The 21,422-nt window shown below is 50.4% G+C and overlaps 1 protein-coding gene across 1 annotated transcript; it reads left to right on the top strand.

Moving 5' to 3' along the window:
* Positions 1 to 777: 777 nt before the first annotated feature.
* On the top strand, positions 778 to 19,987 carry CPA5 (carboxypeptidase A5). The gene is given in 11 exon segments (XM_065883483.1): positions 778 to 893; positions 2,057 to 2,138; positions 3,140 to 3,274; positions 11,794 to 11,892; positions 13,043 to 13,144; positions 14,338 to 14,439; positions 14,795 to 14,905; positions 15,370 to 15,460; positions 18,768 to 18,967; positions 19,222 to 19,306; positions 19,800 to 19,987. Coding segments are annotated over 11 exon segments (1,311 nt in total).
* The last annotated feature ends 1,435 nt before the right edge of the window (positions 19,988 to 21,422 follow it).

A 21,422-nucleotide genomic window follows, 5' to 3' on the forward strand; every position in this document is an offset into this window, starting at 1 on the left:
ACATTTCCTTTGTTCCCCTCTCCATTTTCTTCTCTCCCCTTCTCTCCACTGCAACTGGAGTCCTGAGCTAAGATGCAGCTGTGACTAAGAGCTAATGCTTTGAGATAATGACATTATATTTTGCAGGCTTTGTCAAGCCAATTCACCCAAGTTGTTTCATCTAATGCCCCCCAAAAATCCTGTGAAGCAGGGAGGAGAGATTTTATTAACCCCGTTTGATTGACTGATGAGTAAACTGAGACTTAGAGAGATTAGGTCAATTGCCCCAGACCTTTTAGACAGGAAATGAGCACCGGCTCTGTGTCTAAACACGGCATTGTTTCAGTGGTGTCCACATCCTTATGGGCAAGGAGGATATGTGTGAGTGGATGGGGAAGGAGAAGGAGCACAGAGAAAGATTAGGAAGAGGGAGGAAAGGAGTGGTTTCCTTTGGCCTCTGGCTTCTCTCATCTTTCTCTGGAGATGGAGGATTCGATGTTCACGAGAGGCTGGCCCAGCAAACCTCTGGGGAGGAAAACAGCTAAAGGCCTTGTCTTCCTCTTTTTCCTCTTTCCCTCCCCTCCTCCCCTTCTCAGGAGAAGACTCACCTAGGAGTGGGGAGGGGCGCCCGAGCTCTCCAAGACCTGGCGTGTGGGAATCCCACGCAGGGTCTCCCCAGAGAGAGCCTAACGCACATTCTCGGGTCTGGCCTGTCGGCCTGTAGGTGCTCTGCTGTCCTGAGGCCTGGCCGTGCCCGTGCACGAGGAGAACCCCTGAAGTTCGCCTGGAGGAAGAAGCATGCAGGGCTTCCCCAGAGGAAGTGTGGGCCGAGGGCTGTCCCCTGTGGACAGGCAGACGCTCCTGGTCTGCAGCTTTGTCCTGGCAGCAGCTTTGGGCCAAATGAATTTCACAGGGTGAGTGGCTGCTCCTTAGTGGGAGGGAGGATTGCTGGGAGCCAGGTGACCGGGTGGCCCAGCGGGACCTGATCAAGGTGAAGGGATTCAGGATTTGAGTTCCCATCCTGAACCCACTTCCAACTCCGTCACCTCTCAATTTCATGTGAGAGGGCAGGACACGCAGCTGTATTATTGTCCCTCCTGCAACCTAGAGTTCTTAGTCTGGACTCCAAGGGTAAGCTTTCAGGGCTCCAAGAACCCCCTGAAATCATATGTAAAATTTTTTGTGTATCTACTTTTTTTCTGGAGGAAGTGTTTGTAACTTTTCTCTGATTCTTAAAAAAGTTATAACCCCCCAAAGACTATGTACTCCTAACGTATGGGTGTGGTATTGTCTTCCTTTGAGTAAAAATAAGTATGAGTATTATATACTCTCTACGGACATGATTTCTCAGCTTCCCAAAGATCCTGCAAGGTAACCACTCCATAGTATTTCCATAGTAGAGAAGAGGAGACACAAGCTTAGAGAGGGGGTTCATCATCCAGGGTGTCAGAGCTGGTCAGGGAGGGAGCCATCGCCATCCCAGGCTCAGACCCCAGAGGTCACACTGCAGGCTGCTCAGTTACATGACCTCCCCACCCCTCTGGAGGGACAGGAAGGAGCTCAGCTTCCCCCTGTGGGGTAGTGTGAGATTGATCTCTTCCATGTCCTGCGGCTCTTGGGAGAAGGCAGGAGAGGGCACGGGGCTGGGGGCAGACATGGCCTTGGGCCCTTGTATGAAGAGCACATGGGGCCACCATTGGTGCCCCCGACTCCCTGTGTCTGTTCCTTTCTCTCCTTTATTCCTTTTGTTCTCCCTCCCTCCTCCATCCCCCACATTCCTTTCCCATCCTGTTTCCCCTGTCTTAGCATTGGGTTCATCAGCGGCACTGACAGGCTTTTTTATATTTAGTCCCCTGGGTGGTCTGTCCTTGGGGCTGGAGAGACCACTGGTCCTGGGCTAAAGGGCTTTCCTGCTTCCCAGGGCTACAAGTCCTTCTGCTCAGGGGTCCTCTAGCCTCCCGGCTGTCCTGCCAGGTCCCCACAGTCTGGCCTCTTTTCCACTCTGCCTCTCCCAAGCAGCACAGTCTTCCAGGAATCCCTCTGAACAGCTCCCTCCACCCTCTCTGTGTCTTTCCAGTGACCAGGTTCTTTGAGACCTGGCTAAAAATGAGAAGCAACTTTCACTTCTTAGAGATCTGGAGGGCCTGAAGCCTCAGAAGGTGAGGACTCCACAGGGCTTGGGGACGAGTTCTCTCCTCCCTCACAGCAGCCTGCACCTTTGGCTCCGTGTCCTGCTTCCCCCACCCCAAACCTGCCCTCTGGGTGTGTCTGCCAAAGATCACAACACTGTGGAAAAATCAAATGTGCCTCCTCTTCAAAAGAGGTTGGGAACACTCACCTGGAAGGTTGGGTGGCCCTTCTTGGCTTTCCCCTCTGTCCTGTAGGGGGGCTGCTCTGAAAATGGCTGGAATGTCCTGAAGCCACACGAGAGGTACATGTATCTCTGGGTGGTATGCGATGCAGCATGCAGACTGGACACATCTGTTTCCCAATTGCAATGGCTTAGCTTGGCAAACCTGTGTTTTATTTGGGTTCGTCCCTGTCAGCCTGAGCATTGGTTTCTGAGAACATTTGTCCTCAGCAAGTATTCCACAAAGGAAAACATTTTCTTCAATAATAGAAGGGTTTTGTTTGAGGGCTGTTGAAACAACCGGATATTTCTGGATGTGGCCCAAAGCCCACGTTCCTATTTGTTTGAGTGCCCCTATCAACCGGGACTCAGAAAACTTTATAATAAGTCTCTCCATTTTACAAACTGAAAAATAGACATGGCAGTCGGATGGCACAGGGATCCAGATCAGGCCTCTCCTACCCCTTTGGGGTTTAGGGGCAGTGATGTCTCCCTCTTCTCACCAGGGTTCTTGTCCATGTTAATGTTCCAGATGATGAGCCGTCTCATCTTTAGAAATTATTTTGGGCTCTTTGCATCCAGGTGAAGTTACATTTTGTGAGTGAGGCTGGGAGATGAGGTGCTTAACATCAGGGAAGGAAACTCAGTGACTTAGGGATTTTGTTTGTCCCTGTCTTTCTGCTCGGCCTTAGGGGTTTCATTTTGGAACTGGGGCCCTTTCAACTGTATAAGAGAAGAACATCTGGCCCTCCCGGGTGCCTACAGGATTGTGTGATAAACATGCCCATTTTTTTCTCCTTTGTGATCAAGGTGGACTTCTGGCGTGGCCCAGCCAGGCCCAGCCTTCCTGTGGATATGAGGGTTCCTTTCTCTGAACTGAAGGACATCAAAGCTTACCTGGAGTCTCATGGCCTTGCTTACAGCATCATGATAAAGGACATCCAGGTGAGGTCCTGCCCCAGCGCTGTGGCTGGGGTCTCACCTTCATATCCTGTTTTGGTTTGGGCCCAACATGGAGAAAGAACATCCAGGGCTAAAATGGACGTTTTCTTTCTGGAGTTTCATCTGCATTTTTGTGAACCTACCGTGGAAAGAATGAAACCTCACACTTCTCAAGGAAAATTTAAATCTAAGACAGACTTCATAAGTCATAGTATGGTAATGGCAGGGTAGCTTGTGGAGTCCTCTTTTTTTTTTTTAATTAAAATTTTAAAAAAATTTATACAATTTTAAAGGTTACTTTCCATTTACAGTTATAACAAAATATTGGCTATATTCCCCGTGTTGTACAATACATCCTTGAGCCTGTCTTACACCCAACAATTTGTACCTCCCACTCCCCAACCCCTATACTGCCCCTCCTCCCCCCACTGGTGACCACTAGTTTGTTCTCTATACCTTTGAGTCTGCTTCTCTTTTGTTATATTCACTAGTTTGTTGTGTTTTTAAGATTACTTGTGGTTTCCTCTTATGGAGGAATTTGTAGTTCATGACAAAGGAGGAGACGGGAGAGAAGGGAGACAGGAAGAAATAGCTCAGGTCTTCTCTAGGCACCATGGGGAGGGAGGCACCTCTTCTGGATGGCTCCTTTTGCTTTTCTGACTGCTCCCTCCTGTCCCTGTTGTGCCTCAGCCATTTGATAGCAGGGGATTCCTTCACTCCAGAGAGGCAGGAAGAGGTGAGAGAAGCCAAGTGTGAGCCCTGCTGCAGTTTCCCTCCCCCAACCTCCACTGCGGGGCTCTTAGTACTGGGGGCCTCTCCCAGGCAGGATTCTGCCAGAGGAACAGCTTTGGGAGAAGCAGCTGCAGGCCTGCCCTTGGGGAGGGCGAAGGGAGACTTCATCCCAGGCACCTGCCCTCACTTGTTGCTGCACCTTACAGCGTCTTTTCTGAATGTCGTGAAATTCTATTTTAATTGTCCTGTCTTCAAGGATATCCCAAGGAGTCTCTTTCCTAAATCGATTCTTTCGGGCATCACTGGGTCAGACCCCTCTGGCCGCACCCCTCCGCAGACGCCGTCGTGTACCTGTAGATTTGTATCCACGGAGATTCCTGCGCAGCCACGTTGTGCTGCAGCTAATCTCCTCTAAGGGCTCTGCGTGTGGGATTACACAGTGCCCAGAGCGCACACACTTGACATCACATACCAGTAGGTGCCTTCCTTCCCCTGTAAGCACGGGCCTGGGGCACTGCGGTCCAAAGACCTTTCTTCCTCCTCAGGCACATCTGTTTCCCGCTCGACATTTCCCTAATTAAATCCCCCACAAACAAAAATGGGGAAACTCCCACAGACAAGAGAGGCTACCACATCAAAAGACTTAGTGCTCAATTCTCATTTTTCACCCGTGCCTGCATTTTGAAGTTTGCATTTCCCTGCTTCTGTCCTGCCCTGGAGACCCTGCAGCATTTGGCAAAGAGATAGGAAGAGGTCTCTGACATTTTTCTGTTGATTTCTGCATATCAGGAATGGACCCGGAGGCACCTGTGAGTCTCCCCCGCTTCACCGGCTCCTCTGGAACTGTCCTCTCCTGTCATCCCCGGCCCCTGGATTCCCTTCGCTGGTGGGAAACGGGGAGCTTTTCATACCCTCTCAGTAAAATGCCCTCGACTCCGGGCCTTAACCCAGTCTGGCAGGATTTTCACCAACAACTTGCTCTGTCGGCAACGCATCAAGCTCTGATTGTTATACTTGAGATCACATTTTGGCTCCCAGGGAGCTGGGGCCGGGAGGAGGCTGCTGTGTTGAGTTGATTTGTGGTGATGATGGGGGAAGGTGTCTAGGAGGAGGGAAGCTCAGAGGTGCTAACAGGAGGGAAGGGCTTTGCACCACTCAGGTTGTTGGCCTCCAGTCTCATGTTTTAGTTATTGACGCACAGACCTGGTTGCCTTCTGTCTTCTGGATCACCTCACCCCAGTGTCTGGCATAGTGTCTCCTGCATGGTGGGCCCTCAACCACTGTGTGCTGAATGAATCGCTCTGTTGGCAGGTCCAGGAGGAGCATGCCCGAAGAGAGACCTGGCTAATATGCTGGTCTTTGTCTCCAGAGCCCCCTCCCCTGAGCCCCTCAAGGTACAGAATCATTTGCCTTATCTATCTTTATATTCCCAGCACCTACCATAGGGCCTGCCACTTAGGCGGGGCTTAGTAAATGTTAGTTGACTTAATGGACATGAGAAGGAGAGGGAAGAGGAGAGAGTAGGCTTGCTTGTTAGTACCAGGCTGAGAGAAAGTGTGAAAAACCTTGGTGCCAGCTTTTACTTTGGCCAGAGGTGCTGGAGATTTTTGAGGAAGGGAAGTGCCCCCTGCCACTCCTGCCTTGTGATCAGAGGGATGCTTGAGATCTGCTTATTCATTCCACCCACAGATGCAGAGATACCTACTGTGTGCCAGGTATTGGGCAAGGCACTGGAAAAACAAAGATAAAAAAATCTAGTCACTGGATCCAGGGGCGCTTGAGTGCTGTGGGGATGGGAGAGTTGAGGGGAGTAAATCAGTGATTACAATGGAGTGGATGATGCGCTGATGGAGTGGAGCAGGTTGCTATGGGAGCGAGTATAAGAGGCACTGCATGTCGCTCCGAGAAGGCGGTAATTACGGTGTGGCTGAAGAGCGGGAGGGGGGGGGTGGGGAGGGGAAGGGGACTATGATTGGCACTGAGGCCAGACCAGAGCACAAAGGGCATCCTCCACCAGGTGAACAAGTCAAGATAAAATCCCGAAAAGCGTGGGGGAGCCATCGGAGGGCTCTGACATGATCAGATTTGCATTTTAAGAAAAATCGCTCTGACAATGTTGACAATGTTGAGGTGGGGACAGGAACAGGGAGAGACTGACAGACAGGAGGGTGGTGAGGAAATTGCAGTGGGCCAGGGAAGAAATTATCTGATTCTGAGTGAGCTGTATTTGCATTTAATTTTTCTTCACCTCCTCATTCTTTTCAGCCCTTTGGTTTTGTTTTTTTTTTTTTCCCTGGGATGAGTCACCATGGAAAAGCTTCACTTGAGCAATCAGCTCTGTGGATTTTAATGGCTTTTTTCTGATTACAAAATTAATAAATATTCATGGCAGATAATTTGGAAAATAGGGGAAAGCACAAAGGAGAAAATAAAAATCACCCATTCTCCGAGCACGCTCTAGAGCAAAATACAATTTAGTGTAAATACTGCTTCTCCAATTTTCCCCTTTCTCCTGGATCATTCCCATTAGCATACAAATATAGAGTTATTTCTCTCATCTTAAAAAGGTCCTCTCTTGATCCTTTCCCCCACCTCCAGCTATCACCCCATTTCTCCTCTTCCTCATAGAGCAAAACTCCTGGATATATTGACTGTACTTACCATCTCCATCCCTCTCCTTGGGTGGACTGTCCACCGCCTTCTTCACCTCAACTGCCCTTGACAATGTCACACACAGCTCCTAGGTCCAACGCAGCAGTCAGCTCTGAGTGCAGTGTCCTGTTCTTTCATCTTTCAGCCTGACTGGTCACTCTCTCCTCTCTGGAACACGTCTCTCCTTCTGGCTTCCACGACACTACACTCTCCTGGTTGTCCCATCTTACTGGCTGCTCCTTTGCATGTTGTTTCCCTGTTTCCCAGCTCAGTCCTTTGACCTCTCCTCTATCCCCTCATCCAGGATCATGGCATTGAATACCTTCAACCTCCTGAATACTCCCATATTTATAGCTCCAGCCAGACTTATATATCCGACCTGAACTCCAGATTGACGTATCTGACCATCTACTTGGCATTTCCACCTAGGTGTCTAATGGGCATAGCAAACTTCACAGGTACAAACCTAGCTCCCCTGGCCACTCCCTGGCCTGCTCCTCCATAGCCTTCCCCAACTCAGGAAATGGCAGTGCCATCCTCCTGTCACTCAGACAAGAAACCTGGAGTCATCCTTGACTCTTTTCTCACATCCCACAGACAGTCCATTAGCAAATCCTACCAGCTCTCCCTTCAAAATATATCTTACCACATCCTGTTCTATCACCACGGGTCGACACCCCATCAGCCTTCACCTGGATTATTCTGGTAGTTTCCTAACGGTTCTCCCCTGATTCCACCCTTGCCTCCTTATTGCCTAGCCTCAAAACAGCAGAGGTGACCTTTAAAAATATGCAAGTCCTATTATGTCACTCCTCTGCTTAAAACCCTCAGTGTCTCCCCACATCATTCAGAGTAAAACCCAAAGTCCTTAAGACTGCTGTAAGGCTCTACACGATGCAAGCCCTACCCCACGTCACTGGCCATTCTCCCCTTGCTCACTCTGCTCCAGGCACTGGAACCTGCTTCATGTTCCTCCAGCTTGCCTGACCTATTCCTGCTTCAGTGCCCTTGACTAGGATCATACCTCAGGGCCTTTGCACTTGCTGGTCCTTGTAGCTGGAATGCTGCTTCTACAGATACCGGCATGGCTTATTCCCGCACTACTTTCAACACTTGATTCACGTATCAACTTTTCACCCTATTTTAAGTTGTACCCTTCTCCTCCCACACTCCCCCAGTTCCCCCCCCTCACTTTTCTCCTTGGCACGTACAGCGTTCTAATATCCTATATGATTTACTTATTTGTCTTTGTTTGTTGTCTGTCTCCCCTACCAGACTGTAAGCTCCATGAGGGCAGGCAATTTTGTTTTGTTGGCTGCCATATCTTTAGTGCCCGGTGTGTGCTTCACAAACACTGGTCTGCTGAGTAGAAGAGACTAAAAAGTGGGAAAGGTGTTGGCTGGGTGGCAGCTCTAAAGAGGAGAGGAAGACAGGAATAGGCAAGGAAAGGAAGGAATCATGGGTAAGGCCCTGAGGGAGAGCCAGAGTCTGGCTGCATGGGGATAGGGGGCTGAGGAGGGTTGGGGGTAGGGGTTGGGAGACAGGGTCAGCAGAAGGACTAGGCCCCTCTCTCCCAGGGAGGGGCAGGGGCTGCCTGACTCACCCAAGTGACCACTAATGGGGGTCACCTGCTGTCCAAGTCCTGCAGACACCACTTCTCCCTGGAGGAACCCAGATTTCCTGGTCATGCCCTGTAATGATTATTCCACCAGAGTCCTGGCGTCACCCAAGAGTCACTGTTGTTGTCCTGTCGTTGTCATCATCATCATAGCTGGCATTTACTGCATGCTAGGCAGCGTTCTAAGCATTTTACATGTATTCACCCTTCTAATCCTCACAAGAACACTTCAAGTATGTGTGAAAGTACATGGTAACATGACCCCCATTTTATGAATGTGCAGAGAATTTCCTAATTTAGGAGACTGAGGCACAGAGAACTTTGCAATTTGCCCAAGTTAGTGACAACGTCAGGATTTAATCTGAGACAGCCTGACTCCAGGCCCTGGACCCTTTACTCTTATGCCGTCTGCCTTCTCAAGCGGTGTCGTTGTTCGTATGGCGTTTTAGCTTTGCCTTTTGGGCAGGGAAGCCCCGGTTTGGTCTTGAATTCTGAGGGATCCATTCCAACAGCCCCAGATCTGTACCCCCTCACCCACCATCCAAACGTAGGCATGGACTGTAACTGCCACCGGCCATGCAGCTGCGACTGCAAATGTTAGGCCTGGAAGAGGAGGCATGGGATGCATGAGAAGAGGTGACTGCCCTCCTCACAGAGCGGACATTAGAGCCCATCTCCTGCCCGCCACCACTGTTTCTGTGAACTTCGTCCATTTTACGTCTGTGGTTGGAGTGAGCTGTGAATGCAGATTCCCCTCAGGCGTCATCTTCACCGTTATGATCAGCTTCCCCCAGCCCCCCATCTTGGAGGTGCTGTTCTTAATGTCCCCATCCTTCCTTGCTCCTGTCATAAATTAATTTACACCGAGGTATTACTTTCCCTGTCAGCTTACGGCTTCCAGGGAGGCAAATGGCTTACTTCTGAGTCTTTTTTTTTTCTCTGAGAAGCCTGACAGGGCTGTAATTAGGCAAGCCTGCGGCAAGTCTGCATTCTTAGTTCTCCCATCCCCTTCCCTCAGCCCTGTGAAGGGAGCAAACATCTGCGTATTTTTCAGGCCAGGGTAGATTAATGTTCCTGGAATCAAGGGCCCAGCTGTGAGGGCTGAGCATTCCCAATTTGTAAGCGGGTGTCATATCCATTCACAAGGCTGTGAGCGTGTTTGGAAAGTTATTTGCAGTTTAGTGCCGACTTCCCATTTGCCTCCAAGCTGTTGTGTGGAACAAAGGACAGCCTTATTGGAACTCTCTTCCTGTGGGTGTCCCTGAGCTGTGGGGAAAGAACTGGGTCCTCAGGTCCTATCTTCCCAATTTTTCTTCCCTCTCCTCCACCTTCACTCACCACCTCCATCCCTAGGAAGTTAGATGTATGGGCCCTTTAACTTTACGGCATTGGGGCCCTGACTCCCTGTGTGTTGGCCTGACCTGCTCTGTGCTCTGCAGCTGCTCACTGCAGCTGGTCATGCCCGGCCCACAGTGAGGGACACACATTGGTCATGGAGGCTGCTGAGATTTCCGTTGATTTTCTGGGAAGAAGACAAATTTCCTTTGTTAGAGCTTCCCAGGCTGGTGCTTGTGCCAGTGAGGATCAGGGCTCCTTCAGCCATCTCTAACTAAACCAGCAATCCCAGCGTTGCCCAAGTGGGAACGTCCCCAGCCCAGCGAGTTCAGCTAGAGAACATTGCAATTACAAATGCCTAGCGTGTAGTTGGTGCTCAAAAAGAGAATGAAATGAGCCCCAAACATTGACTTCCACTCCCATTTAAAAATCTGTGAACTTGAGGGTTGTGAGCAAGCTGACAGGGGCGATGGGGTGAGTGTGTCATCTGATAGTGGCCTCGGCTGCAGCGGGGCAGGGCGGGAGTGTTTCTTCTAGCCCTGGGACTAAAGGTGCCATGGCTGCTGCTTTATTTTTAGCCATTTGGGTGTTTTGTCTTTGTTTTAGTATTATTTATTCATTTAGAAGATTTTCCTTATTGAAGTAGTGTGAGCACGTTGCCAAAATGCAAAAATAGAGAAAAGGAAAAATTGCTTGAAATCATAATCTTTCTCTCCTAACAGGCATTTTGGGGTTTTTTTTGACATTTTACTGTGTTGTTTTCCTATGCTTGGGGTATTGCCTTTTCATTATTTTAAAGCATTTTTAAATTACAAGAATAGTATGATGGACTTTTCACCTGTTGTTCATATTTTATATGTGTGCTTACTCTTTCTCTCTCTATGTACACACACACACACACACACACACACACATCGACATGTGTGTGTGTGTGTGTGTGTGTGAGAGAGAGAGAGAGAGAGAGAGATTCTTATTAGCTTTTAGTTTTGATAGCTAGCTGGCCTTAAGGAACATAATGTTAGAAACTAGGATATCTGGGTTTTTATCTCACCTCTGCCCCTAGTTAGCTTTGCTATTAAGTCTCTTCACCTCTCTAATTTGCTTTTTCTCTAAAACATGAATAGTTAATTCTTGCCCTGTCATCAGGTCATCTGACCAGATCAACCGAGATGACGAGTATACAGATGCTTGGTTAAACTAAAAGACTCTGGCCTGAAGCAAGGCATTATCAGGATTTACTTGTGACCCAGAGCTGCAAACCAGAGTAGACTCTGGGTTGACGGCCTCTGCTTTCCCAGCACCCCTGTGGCAAAGGGGCCCAGGTACCTCCCATGCTGCACAGGCAGGGCTGAGTCCTGGGGTGCTTCGGTCCCTGGGTGTCAATGTAAGGGTATGAGCTTAGGGTGAAGGGCACCTGCCCACCTCACTGAGTCCCGAGCTGAGAAAAATGCCCCAGGATGATGTGGGAGGTCAATTCAACCCAGGCACTATACTGCCCTCTCTGTGGGAAGTACCACATGAGGACTGTGTGCCAACTCCAAATTGCCACTCAAGGAAGGACATTACTTTGGCTCATCTGTACTTGTGTTTAAGAGGCAGTTAAGATGGTGAGTGACAGACTGTTGGCACATTAAGTATAATGATTTGGACTGGCTTTTCGAATGGCTTGGACATCAGCTGTCTGGGCTACTTCCTGGGGCAGAGTGCATGCTGTGGGTCAGGGGAGCCCTCTGCTCCCCCAGGGGTCAGTGTACATAGTTCAGCTTGGGCTTTGGCTCAGCAGTGTGTTCACAGAGGACAAAAGCAATGTTGGCAGTAGCTCATGAGCATCTCTTCCAAGACACTTTTATATCTTTTATTACATTTTATCCTTTTGAGATGGGCAAGGCAAGTCCCAATTTTAGAGCTGAGGAAACCAAGATCAAGGTTCCACAGCAAGTTAGTGGCAATGGCACACTTAGAACCAAGTTCTCCAGACTCCTTGTCCTGTGCTCATCTGGGAAATGGCAGCATGAATGCCAGCTTGCCAAGCGGAAGAATCACCCAGCAACCTGGCATCTCCTCCTTTTGTGCAGTTGACACTCACAGCGGCTCATTCTCACGTGTCGATGCTGTGTTTGTGCAGCCAGCTGAGGCAGGGCCTCAGAAGAGACATGCCTGGCCCAGCCTCCTCCTCCCTTCCTAGGTGCTGCTGGACGAGGAGAGAGAAGCCATGGCGAAATCCCGCCGGCTGGAGCGTAGCACCAGTGGCTTCAGTTATTTCTCGTATCACACCCTGGAGGAGGTGGGTCTGCCAGGTCAGACTCTGGGCTCTGTTGTCCTCTTGAGCCCTCAGGATCTCCAGCCTCAGGACTCTGGGGTCTACAGGAGACTGTGAGCTGACGCTTGGGGAGTGCAGAGCACACACTGGGCGACAGGAGGTAGACAGCTCAAGGAGGTCCAGAAGCCAGGATTCAGATAGAGGCGACTGTGGCCTGGTCCAGAGCAGGCGTGGGAGGTGGAACACTAGAGCAGGGATCCAGCACCGGCCAGAACAGAGCAGGTAGAGGCACCTTCCTATCTGACATTCTGGCTAGGGATCCAGGGGTTTTAACCTCTGAACGACCATTCCTATGTTAAGTGACCCCAGCTGTGAGTGCTAGAGCATAGAGGGACAGGAAGCTAGGCATGTTAGAGAGCCATTTTGTAGAATTAAAGAGTTGCGTTCAGCTGGAGAAAATTTATGATTATAGTTACAGCCATCGAGGGCAGGCATGACTGATTGTGACTTGTTTATAAAGGTAGAATATGCAAGAAAAGCATAGAGATGCCCAGTCGAGAAAGAAACTCTAGGCACACATCCTATTTCCATGTGAAGGATGACATTATTGATATTGTCCATCTATTATTATCATTATCACTCTCCCCGTTTCACGAAGTCCGTTAATAGAGGATCTCTTTTCTTTTGTATATTTGTTAATTTAATTACATATTGGAAGAATAAGAGAATGAATTCGTATATTCCATCAGTATTTACTGATGTCAGAGATAAATAATCCTGCCTTCAAGAGGCTTAGAATCTAAAAGGGTCAGGATGACTAAGAACAACACTGCAAGAACTGAGATCTGTCACATGGATTGAATGGGCCAATAATATGGAAGCAAGAGAAACGTCCAACCAGAGAGAGCCGTGCAGGCCGACCCTGGGGACTGAGTAGGTGCAGCACATGCTGCTCTTCCAGGCAAGGCTTAGGAAGAGCCTGGGAATCCAGGCTAACCACAGCTCCTGCCTTAGACCCAAGGTAGTCTTTGATTTTTGTGATACTTTTAGATCCTCAAGGGAGGTGGGAAAGCATTAAAGAGGGTGGGATGGGACAAGGAGAATACTCAGAGAGATCCTGGGATTTGCCCCCTCCCTGCTTAACTGCCCATCTGAGAAACTTCATTCCTTTCAGATATATACCTGGATCGACAACTTTGTAACTGATCATTCAGATATTCTCTCAAAAATTCAGATTGGCCACAGCTTTGAAAATCGGTCCATTCTTGTTCTGAAGGTAAAAGCTAGCAGTGTTGACCACTAGACTGTACAGTGAGTGCCTCTGGCGTAAGTTGAGCTCATATGGGGTTGTGGCTAGGTGGGAGTTTTAGGGAGAGAGATGTGTACACTCTTGTCCCGAGGTGACCCACAAGCTTTGGGATGGTGGTGTTCGGGGACCCACCCTTGTAGGTGTGGACAGGTGGTAGTGCAGTGACCTGGCATGTCTGGGTCAGGAATCTGGTGGGAGGGTTGCTAAGGAGATGGAACTGCAGAGTGGCAGTCATCACCTTGGACTTGGGATGTGAGTGTGAGTGAGTCAGCATTCTTCCTGTTACCTCAGTTGCTTCATCTGTTCAATGGGAAGAGCGGTACCCAGAGGCTTCATTTACAACAACTGAAGTCATCTGGCTCAGGCAGCCCCACAGGCCTGAGTCTATGAGGACACCTTTCAGCCCTTCACAGGGGCCACTGGAAACAGAGCTCTAGCAAACTTGGCAGCAGCAGTGCCCTTGGCCATGAAGGAGGCAGGATGGGTGAGAGTGTGGAGCCTACGGGAAAATGATTCTTTGTGTGTGCCCTAAAGGGCACTCAGGAGCGTGGACCACGCAGGGCATTTGACATCCAGCTCTCAGAGAAGACAGGCACTGCAGTCCTCAACAATGCCCTGGGGGACTCTTCTGAAGGGTCAAGTGGTCTCATCTAGATCGGGATTTGACTTCTTCGCCTGTGCCTGCTTTGATTTCCCTTAAGGGCTGTCTGTGTTCCCCCTTTAATGCTAAGACCTTGCTACTCAGTCCTTGGACCAGGAGCAGCAGCATTCCTGGGAGCTTGTTAGACGCTCCCAGCCACACACCCCTTTCCAGGTCTACTGAATCAGAATCTGCATTTTACCGAGCCCCCCGGAGGATTCACGTGCCCCTCAAAGTTTGAGAAGCACTAGTCTAAAAGACTTTCAAACTTGGGAAATTCTGTGCCTCTGGCTGGATCACTTTGCTCTCCAAGAGCATCACTATGTCTCCAGGGCACCCCCACACGTGTGCACTTTCTATGGGCTCATGCACAGGTACCTCTACCTACAGCCCCCCTCTCAGGAACATGGGGCCGCTCCAGGCAGTGAGGATACGTCTGGGGCCTCCTTCCAGGCAGTCTAGGGACAGCCCTGTAGCTGTTTTGGTTCAAACTTGTATGGGGTCCGGTGCTTTTCCCCAGTTCAGCACTGGAGGTTCGCAGCGCCCAGCCATCTGGATCAACACTGGAATCCACTCCCGGGAGTGGATCACCCATGCCACCAGCATCTGGACTGCTAGGAAGGTCAGCACAGACCATGGGGGCTGGGCTGGGGGAATGGGGGCTGCTGAGCTATTTAAGGGCACCTCCAGTTGAAAACTTAATTCGTGGTTCTCCTAACCCGGGGGGCTGTCTACGCTCCTGCCCTATGGAACAGCTGCCATGTGCTCTGGCCTTTTGCAGCACAGAGCCCCCAGCTGTCCTCTGCCTTCTAGTTGTTTAAAATCCAAGCCTTTGGTTCTGCACAAGGCTGAACCTGATGACTGATACCACCCCTGCCTGCAGCCACTGGCTGTACAGATGTCCTGCTCTGCTTCGAAGGAGAGCCCAGCAGGGCCTCCTGTCCCTCACCCTGTCCCCACCCTGCCCTTTCTTGCAGATTGTCAATGAATATGGCAAAGACCGCATCGTGACAGACGTACTGAATGCCATGGACATCTTTATGGAGCTTGTCTCCAACCCTGACGGGTTTGCTTATACCCACAGCATGGTGAGAGTACCTGAGAGGGAGGGGGTCAAGGATCAGGGGTCAGCTCTGGGGGAATGGAGGAAAGGTCACTGTGGCTTTGGGATGCTTGGCTGAGGTTCCCTAGGGGCAGGCCCCGCGGGGGCTCCTTGCAGAGCCTCACTGAGGCAGGCGGGCTGCTCAGATACTGTAGCTGCAGCTCTTGCCCTTCAGCCTCCCTCTTGCTGCCCAGGGAAGGCCACTGTTGATTGACTGTGCTTGGGCCTCTCTCCATACCCATGTTTAACCTCATAATACCCCAGGTTTAGCCACAAAGCATCTGATCTGCAGCCTTGGCCCAGCCCCATGCCAGCCTCATCCTGCCCCAGAGATCCCTTCCTTTTGCCCCTCCCTGGCCCGCCGGACCCCGCTTCCTAGACCAGGATGTCAGAGGCTCCCACCCAGGAATGGGCCCAGTGAATGAGGTCACCTGCCCTGCGCATTTTCAGAACCGCTTGTGGCGGAAGAACAAGTCCAGCAGACCTGGAATCTTCTGCATTGGTGTGGATCTTAACAGGAACTGGTAGTCAGGCTTTGGAGGTGCTGCAGTCTGCTGCACCCGGGGGCAGGGCTGGGGAGGACTTGGTTCCTGGCACGTCTCCCACACAGTCAGATTATGTTGACTCATAACTGGGGAGGCAAAGCAGTTAGCTAATGCAAGTGAGTCATGGCCAGGGACAGGCAGGCACATGCCTAGGATCGGCCGTGAGGTATGGGGAGAGGTTGCATATGTCTGTTAAATGTATACATATGCTAAGCCTTCATGGGAAACAGCTCCTTGCCTGGGGACTAACTGCAAGGGTCAGATCCTAAATATGGCAGAGAAAGGCTTAAGGAGGTCCAAAGTAGTCTTGCTCATTGTTCAAAACCCAGAATTTGTGGTGCCCCACCCAAATATCTCTAGCCCTTCCTTGAATGGAGCATGCCACAAGAAAATACCTCCAAATTCATTCCCTGAGACCTGTGACCCAAATTTTGCCCTCTGGGGAGGCCAGAACAAAGGTTCAAACATAGAATAAGCTAGTTCCTTATCATAAACACTGACTTGAGCCTGGCTTTTATTTTTGGCCCAATTACTTTGTGACCCTGGGCTGTTGGACTGTTGTTTACCTGCAGGGTTGTATCGTTCAAGGGAGGGGGTAGGCAGCTTCCTCCTGAGTTCCCTTGGTGTTCTTCCTGATTATCTCCCTTGCCACACGAGGGGCTTAGGGACTAGATGGGGAAACTGAGGCTTCCAGAAAGCCCAGAGATGAGTATGTGGACCCTGGGAATGCAGCAATTTGATGGTTGGGGTTCTGGGTCTAACCAGGAAAGTCTCCAAAACAGAGGGGTGTATGGGTACAGCCCTCAGCCCCCAGATATTGCTCCCACACTATACTGGGGAATCAGGGTTTGGCTCCACAGGAGACGATGCCATGCTGTTGGCTGCTCCTACCCCCTCGCCATGCTGTTGAAAAGCAAATCTGCAGATGGGAGGTCAAGCCCATGAGATAGAACATTCTAGATCTGGATGCCCATTGCTTTGAAAATCTGATTTGAGTCTGTTCTCATTGAAAAATAAGGACAGCTCTGAAGCATACAGAGCGAGGCCACCAGCCCACAGTGTAGGGGTTGCCTGAGAGTCTGGGGCTGTGTTTTAGCTGCTTGTGTAAGGGAACACAGCCACATAAAATTAGGTTTCCACCTCCAAATAACCAGACATTTGCCCCCAAGAGGGCATCCACGTGGGCCCCTCAGAACTGGCTGAAGGGAGTGCCCACGTACCCTGAGACAGACTGGCTAGAAGAAAGACAAATTACCTCTTAAAGAAAATAACTTTTGTGAGTTTCACCACAGGAAAAAAAAAATCAGTATATATATATATATACACAATGTAAAAAAAAATATGTGGGAAAAAAGCCCAGAGGGGACAAAAAGCTCCCATAATCCCCCTGCCCAAAGATTACTGCTTTTAATAATTTACCATGTCCTTCCAGTGAGTTCCCCTTGCTACAAATTACATTTTTAGAGAAGGAAAAATAAATAGCTAATGAATCCATTAGCAGGTACTTGTGAAACAGGCAGGCTCAGAGGACTTTGACTGTGAATGTCAGAGGCAGACAGCTAATTCCCATTTGGTCAGGGGAAGATTAGTTTATTCTGCCTAGCTCAAACCAGAACTAACGGCCTGAAGTGTTTCTCCATATTTGGGCAAAGCCACCTGGTCGTTGGCAGGGGAACCACTTTCCATGCGTGGGCTGCAAACGCAGACAAAGCTTGCAGCCTCCCTTGCTCTGCTCATCTGTTGCTATTTGTCATTCATCAAGTGTAGCAGGTGCAGAGGCTCCCAGCAGACACAACAAACAGGGCCACTGTTATCTGGGCCAGCTCCAGCCTGTGAGGCTGCTCCTACCCCCTCGTTTCCTGCAGGCACATCCCCTTCTAACCAGGGTCAGTCCTTGCCCTAGGCAAGGACCCGAAGACCAAGAAGAGATGCGCTCCCAGGTGACAGAACTGCCTCTGGGCCTGCCTGTGGCCAGAAATAGTGAGTGTCTGGTTAGTGACTCAGGGGGGAAGATTTTGTTTATGGTTTTATTATTGCCTTAATTTAATTGCTGCATAAAGAGTAATCTGTAGATCATCCCTCCCACCCCGCTGCCCTCACCTGCACCCTTGGGGAGGACCTGTTTGCTGCAGTCCTAGAGCAGCATCTGAACTGGTGGGCAAGCCTCCCAGCTCTCTGGCCAACTCACTGCCCTGAGGGGTGCTCTGGCATCCTCAGGAGGCTTCAGAAGTTGGGGCAATCTCTGGCCTCTGACTGGGCTTCTGTGCAGTCATTTCAGGGAGGAGGAGTGAGAGCAGGACCTGGGATGCTCTTTCCAGTTGTGTTTCTAACCCACAGATCGTGACCAACCCAGCCTAGCCCTCCATGACATGGCCCTTGGGGAGGGGAGGAAAACAGAAGAGGAAGAAAAGAGATGGGGAGCAAAGAGTCTAGTAGGAGATGGGAACAAATTAAATTTGTGAACAAAATAGAAGCACAGCTGCTCTTTGCCCTCTCTCCAACTTAGGTCCCCAAGAAGAATTTTCAAAGACTCTTTGCATCTGTGGTTCCCAGACCAGCCTTGGGCAACTATAGTGATCTAGTCTCTCTTTTTCTCCAAGTTCATGCTGTTCTTGGGCTATGGCTGTGGCAAAGCTTGAGCAGACAATAAGTCTGAGCACTCAACTGACCCAGGCCTTTCCCATGGCAGTGGAGGGTCAGCAGAGAAGGATCAGCTCAAAGGGGTCACTGCTTATAGGGGAGGCCAGGTTGGAGACCTACTGGCAACTGCTGAGGCAGGCCTACTTTTCTAATGGAACCACAGTCAGGACTTAACCAAAGGACAAGCCAAGGGAGCTCCCTACAGGGCCACAGAGCTGCTGAGTCATGGTGTGGCAACACTCCTCTGATGTACTAGGCTAGGGTATGAAGCAGTAACAAATATCCCTCCAAATCTCAGTGGCTTAACACAATAAAAATTTATTTTTCATGCATACAAAGTCCAATGTGGGTAGGTGACCCTCCTTGACAGCTTTCTTCCACTGGTGACAGAGGGATCCAGGACACTTCTCCATTTAGAGTTTTTTCCTTCAAGCACACAGACAGAAGAGAGTGTCGAGAAGTCGCACTTGCTCTTAGCCTCCAACTAGAAGTGACACATCATCACTGCTCACATTCTCATTGGTCAAAAGTAGTCACATGACCTCAACCAAACTGCAAAAGAGGCTAGGAAATGTAGAGGAGTACAGTATATTTTGTGAGCACTAAGTGTCTTTCCCAAGCCTGGGAATTTGAACACTTTGGGTGCTTTGATTCTACTTCCAGGAAATGGTTCTAACAACAACCCCTGCTCAGAGACTTATCATGGGCCCTCCCCTCAGTCAGAGCCAGAAGTGGCTGCCATTGTGGACTTCATCACGTCCCACGGGAACATCAAGGCTCTGATCTCCATCCACAGCTACTCTCAGATGCTCATGTACCCCTATGGCCACTCTCTGGAGACTGTTTCAAACCAGGAAGAGTTGGTGAGATTGGCTGCTTAGGGCTTGGGGGAGGCATCCAGCAGACTCCCAACAGGCCCATGGTAGGGAGTGGGGGGTGGGGGGACTTGTTCTCACATGTGATCAAGTTCAAAACTGGAGGTGCTGTGCTTCCTTCTCACAAGAGCCATCTACATGTTCAACTTCCAAGACTCTGAAGACCCTGCTTCCCAGCAGCTGGTGAGGGTGTGGGAGTGTGGGGAGCGCCGGCATCTCACTCTCTGGATTTAATCTTGCAGTACAGTCTTGCCAAGGATGCTGTGCAGGCCCTGTATGAGGTTCATGGGATCGAGTACATTTATGGCAGCATCAGCACCACCCTCTGTGAGTGAGCCTTCCCTTGTCTGTTGCTGCTTCAGGCACCACCACATCCACCTAGGGTCGGGCCAGGTGCAAGCTCTGCTGACTGGCAGGCCTGGTTGGCCACAGGGTTGTGCCATAGATCTAGCTGGGCTGGGCCAGAGCTGATTTCCACATTTGAATAGAAGGGTGAATGGCGGTACCCAGACACAGGCACCTGTTTCTTTGCAGCATTAATTAGTGCCTATCTCCCAATGCCTGGGTTACTGCAATGTTCTTTGAGGGTAAATATCCCAAGTCTGGTGGCCTCCAGAAGCTTTCTTTTTGCCAGGGCAGAGATTGGGCTGGGTGAGCAGCATATGGCCCAGGTTGAGGCCTGGGCCAGGAAGCTTGGTGTGGTCTGGAATGGGTGGGAGTTTGGCCCCCAGGGCCCACTGTCCTCTCAGGAGGCCTCTGTACCTTGTGACCACACCCTGTTCTTCCTTTTGGGGGCATTTCTTTGCCCTTTTGTATCCAGATGTGGCCAGTGGGATCACTGTCGACTGGGCCTATGACAGTGGCATCAAGTACTCCTTCACCTTCGAGCTCCGTGACACGGGGCACTATGGCTTCCTGCTGCCAGCCACACAGATTATCCCCCCAGCCCAGGAGACGTGGATGGCCATTCGGACCATCATGGAGCACACGCTTAATCACCCCTACTGACAATACTGCTGAGGGCAGAGCCAGAGGGTTTGTCTTCTTTCCCAAGGCCTGGGCTCCTCCTGAAACCCAAGTTATGGATCCCTTCCCCACCCCTGCCCTGACTCCTTAGGAAATAAAAAAAAGTTTGAAGAGGCTTGGTGGCCTCTGGCACTGACTGCCACCCCTTTGGGCTCTGCATTGAGGAGGGGACAGGGGCCTTGGAAATGCCTCTTCATTCCTCAGGTATCCAGGCGGACAGGGGGACTAGCAGCCCTTCCCTTTTCTCCTCTTGAAATGTTCTCGGGGCCTAGAACTGATAGCACACCCCCTGGAGCGACTAATACACGCACTGTCCCTTTGGTATTTACATTTTAAGTGAGCCTGGAGGGGACAGTATTTGATCTGAGGGAGTGGTGTTTGTGGTGGTGGTGGTGGCACCCGGTGGTGGTGTTTCTGGCACCCGGAGCGAGGGGTGGGTACAGACAGGCAGCCTCCTCCTCTTCCTGCTTCATTTCCCGTGCTGGGTAGGGAGTAGACGCACATTTCAGAGTCCTCCATTCAGAAGATCCCTCTCACCCTGTTAACGAAAGTGAAAAAGTTACTGGTTTGTGACCTGCTCTTCCTGGGCACCCTCACAGCATCCCTTGGTCTTGGGAGCAGAGTCGCAGCCAGTCAGAGCCAGCACAGCACAGCACTGCACATCCAGAGAGAAGTCCTCTTTTTCCTCCTCACGATAATCATCGTGGTTGTCGTGCACTGAGGAGTTAGTTTAGGCAAGGCCATTTACTTTATCTCAGAGAGATTCTGAGATACAAATGAGGTCCCTTCCCCCATCCTCAGGCTTCCTTGTACCTTTTGCCTTCCGCCATCACTGGGCAGCCGGGATAGTGGGTGGGTCTGTTTGCCCTGCTTTTAGGGGAAGGCAAGTACCCCCGAGAACAAGAAGTCAACTGGAGAGCTGAATGGGCTTGTGTAAGTCTGAGGCAGGAAGCAAGACTTTCATTTGCAAAAGCCAGACTTTAGCAATTGTTGTTGCTGAAGGAAAGGATTGTGGATACCCATGAACTGGCGCCTGCAGGACACGGGGTGCAGAGTTTTACAGACAGGGAAGAAGGCGGGGGAAAATAGGAACAAGTCCCCCTTTCCACCCAACCTGTAAAAGAAGACAGAAGTTGGACCAGTTAACGGAAAGAGGGGATCAGTGGTGATCAAAACTCTGGGTATGGGCCATGTCCAATATGGCGCCTGAGCCTCAGATTAACAGTGGCTGAGCAAGTGCTCTGGACAGGTGATTAGAGGCAGCCATATGGCTGGGTACACATCAGTAATGCAGCTGTTGAGAGCTCTTAGCAAAGAAATGAGAAGGTTGGCGGGTAAGAAGGCTTAGGGTAGAGGCAAGAAGGCTTAGGGTAGAAGCAAGTAGGCTGAGCCGAGGGGCCATGCAGCCAGCAGCCAT

The sequence above is a fragment of the Phocoena phocoena genome, chromosome 9, assembly GCF_963924675.1.
Source record: "Phocoena phocoena chromosome 9, mPhoPho1.1, whole genome shotgun sequence".
NCBI classification, from domain to species: Eukaryota; Metazoa; Chordata; class Mammalia; order Artiodactyla; family Phocoenidae; genus Phocoena; species Phocoena phocoena.